Source organism: Branchiostoma floridae, chromosome 5, assembly GCF_000003815.2.
Source record: "Branchiostoma floridae strain S238N-H82 chromosome 5, Bfl_VNyyK, whole genome shotgun sequence".
Taxonomy (NCBI): Eukaryota; Metazoa; Chordata; class Leptocardii; order Amphioxiformes; family Branchiostomatidae; genus Branchiostoma; species Branchiostoma floridae.
Genome location: NC_049983.1, coordinates 25,642,661 through 25,646,525, shown reverse-complemented (window position 1 = coordinate 25,646,525; position 3,865 = coordinate 25,642,661). Strand labels below are relative to the sequence as shown.

At 39.9% G+C, this 3,865-nt stretch overlaps 1 protein-coding gene across 1 annotated transcript in view; it reads right to left on the bottom strand.

Moving 5' to 3' along the window:
• Window positions 1–333: 333 nt before the first annotated feature.
• The window catches only part of LOC118415847 (juvenile hormone acid O-methyltransferase-like), a 4,578-nt gene continuing 1,046 nt past the window's right edge, over window positions 334–3,865 (bottom strand). Inside the window, exons 2-3 of the mRNA XM_035820703.1 lie at window positions 1,932–2,143; window positions 334–1,396 (exon numbers count right to left, since the gene is read on the bottom strand). Coding sequence (XP_035676596.1) covers window positions 793–1,396; window positions 1,932–2,140 — 813 coding nt within the window. The 5' untranslated portion in view covers window positions 2,141–2,143 and the 3' untranslated portion in view covers window positions 334–792. The remainder of the gene's footprint in view (window positions 1,397–1,931; window positions 2,144–3,865) is intronic.

Genomic DNA, 3,865 nt, shown 5'->3' with positions numbered 1-3,865 from the left:
GTGAAATTCGCTAAACAGCGCTTTATCTCCCAAACATTATATAATTACAAGTCAGCACTGCTAAACGTGTGGGTAGGAGGCCAAATCAAATGCGGTTGGGCTGTAACTGCAGTAAGGGTGCATGGAAGAGCAGCCCTATGTCAGACACGTTGCTTGTTTGATCTCTGGCTTGTTTCTCTTTAATAGATTAGGCGTTTGTTTCTGCACACGTATTCCTGTGTTAATCTTACCGATCTTCCAAAATGTTGCGAGGACTTCTGGTTAGTGATATTTTTGATTTTAAGTGCAATATGTAACATTTTCTGATCAGAGATTGAAGCCACACAGATCGAGTTTCCTTGTTTCAGCTTATATTTAAAAGTGACTCTATTGACTTTTAATGTATCTCTTATAAATGAATACAGCAGGATACACGAATACAGCAGAAAAGAATAAAGGTGAAATACAATTCTTTAAATGTACTTTCTGTTGCATTGGTGAAGGTTAGATATCCAGGTAATACTATTAATCAAATAGGAATTACTCATCAACTGGATATGATTTTGGAAACGGTCAGACGTTTTAGGTAGCACCTTTGGTCTTCACGTTCCAAAGCCATATCCAGTTGCTTGTGTAACGGCTTTTTGGCGCACCTTCTGATTATTAAGTAGGAAGCTGACATCTGACAGAAGTAAGGTTTCTAGTTATTATGTTCAATGGAAACTGGATGTATTTAGTAATTCTCTGTTCGTCATCTTCGTTCATTGCGAGAAGACAACAGCAAGTGCTGCGCGGTTGGCTGCGTTCTGACATTCATATCTTTCGAGCGCGAATAGCCACGTACACCTCATGCATGGTGGGAGCTCCCTCTCCTGTTATCCAGTGCCGCTCCTCGGCCAGCTTTTCCAGATCCTCCATGAACTCCTCCTGCTTGTCTTCGGGAATGTAGCTCAGGTGCGGCAGAGTGGGACGGATGACTCCCCTCAACTGGTCTCTGGAGATGTAGCAGTGCGGATACTTCTTGATATCACAGGCGATAACCTCGTAACCACAGGCCTCCATCAGGCGGCTGCTGCGGTGCTCGTTTGTGATCATGATGTCGCTAGAAGGCCAGGGAAACAGCGCGGGAGCGGCATCCTTCAGGTAGATGCTCCACTTGGGAAGTGAAGAAAGCTCCAAGGGAACCTCATGGAACTTGCTTTTATCACTGACGCACACGAACACGATCTCGCCACCGGGTTTTAGACAGGAGTTCAGCGCTTTAAGCGCTGTCGCCTTGTCTTTGACCCAGTGCAGAACGAAGAAAGACACCACCTTGCTGAAGGCGCCCCGCCACTCCGGCTTGATCGTTGATGGATCCGCGGCATCGGCCACGTGGTACCGCACGTTTGGGGAGGAGTTGTTCGTCCGAGCATAGCTGCAGGGAAGTCAACATTGATAGGGACCTGATATGCATCATAAACTAGATAACATCGACATTTACAAAAGAAGAGATACAGTGCCATATCATACCGTATCGGAGAGAGTGTACGAAATAAAGACTATTCGCAATTGATATTCAGAAAAGGAATAAAAGTTCATTGGACACAATCCTCCATGAAGTAATAAATTATTATTATAGTATAATCGGTGTTGTTAAGGTGTTTGATACCTGACATACCAAATGTTAGACACGTATTCATTTAAAGATGCGAAGACCCAGATAAATAGTACGAAAGTTTCATCTTAGCGACGAAGGCTAATTGTAGCTTTTCCTCATAAATTATGTAAACGAGGAGTAATACACACCATTAATTGCACACTGGATAATCGCACACTTCTGTGCGGTCCAGCTTAATAACTTCGTTTTGTTGCACCATTTGGATAATTGCACGAAATATACTGGCAAATGGGGTGTGCACTGTAATTTGTTTTCAAAAAATGTTTCCGTTTGTTCACAAATGTGGACTTACCTGATGAAATCAGGTGACAGATCAAAGCCCACGACAGAAGCGACGCCTGGCTGTTTGGAGATGTAGCTGCACAGTTCCCCCGTGCCACACCCGGCGTCCAGCACAGCGTCGCCCCCCTCCCACGTCATGTACTGCTGCAGAACCTCTACTCCTACCCCGTGTTGTAAGGAGTTGTTCTGAGAATAGTGATGAGGATTTTCTGTGTCCATTGTCTATTGTGTAAAAAAAAACGAAACAGTTTCATTCGGCTTGATGATAATCATAAAGCATAACAAGTTCTCAACTTGGCTGATCATGCCTTTGTCAGTCTTTTATTATTGAGTACATGGTATAAGTTTAAGTACATGGTATAAGTTTAAGTACATGGTATAAGTTTAAGTACATGATATAAGTGTAAGTACATGGTATAAGTGTATGTACATGGTATAAGTTTAAGTACATGGTATAAGTGTAAGTACATGGTATAAGTGTAAGTACATGGTATAAGTTTAAGTACATGGTATAAGTGTAAGTACATGGTATAAGTTTAAGTACATGGTATAAGTGTAAGTACATGGTATAAGTTTAAGTACATGGTATAAGTTTAAGTACATGGTATAAGTGTAAGTACATGGTATAAGTGTAAGTACATGGTATAAGTTTAAGTACATGGTATAAGTGTAAGTACATGGTATAAGTGTAAGTACATGGTATAAGTTTAAGTACATGGTATAAGTGTAAGTACATGGTATAAGTTTAAGTACATGGTATAAGTTTAAGTACATGGTATAAGTTTAAGTACATGGTATAAGTGTAAGTACATGGTATAAGTGTAAGTACATGGTATAAGTGTAAGTACATGGTATAAGTGTAAGTACATGGTATAAGTGTAAGTACATGGTATAAGTTTAAGTACATGGTATAAGTTTAAGTACATGGTATAAGTTTACGTACATGGTATAAGTTTAAGTACATGGTACAAGTATACCTACGACCAACTACGACGATTAAGCAATTTGTGAGTGAGTCTATTCGAAACATAAGACTCACTCACAAATTGCTTAATCGTTGTAGGTTGGGATTTAATGTTAAATACCATGTAATGATATTTTTAAATACGACGTACATACGGAAACTTGAGACCTTCAACAGAAGATCAGAGGTCAAAGTTTTAGGTAATGACCAACAACTTTCATTATAGCTAAGAAAGGCAACTAAGTAAGGATGTAAGGCTATTTACCAGTCAGAATCTTTATGTCAGCGTCTTAATTTACAACTTAACGGTTTGCCCTAGCTTGGATGTGAAAAGACAGACAGTGCAACAAGGTGGGGTGGTTACCAGTAAAGGAAAGAATACAACAAAGAAGCTTTGCCACATTCCGCAGGATAGTACACACAGGACTACCAAAAACATTGTACAACCAAATCACATTCCAGTCAACCAACAGTCGTTACCAAACACGGTCAACAACAACAAACTGCATCAAACTGTCAAAACCTAGGACCAATGCAGAAAGGAAGCGCTTCCTTTACCGAATGGCTTGCCACTGGAACACAGTTACTAAATGAACTTGTATTTTTCTCTCAGCTGTATAGTTTGTAATGTACATATTATGTTATGTACCGTTATGTATGTAATGTGCGTGTATTGATATATTTTATGTAGACCACTGGAAGAAAAGCTGGCAACATAATATTGTTAGCTAAAAGTGGATCTAAATAAAGTCAAAGTCAAGTCTAATAACACAGCCTGACATCCGTGACAGTGCATACATGCACCTGGCACGGATGTTTGTTATCTAAACAATAAACAAGATATTTGACACTCCCTTTTTCTACTGTCATGACCAGGGTCAAAGTCGGCATCGTGCTCATGCATTTCGGTCAAACAAATAAGGAGACAAACAAGACACTTCAATAGAATAAATGCAACAATATAGGTGTGTAGGCCCATG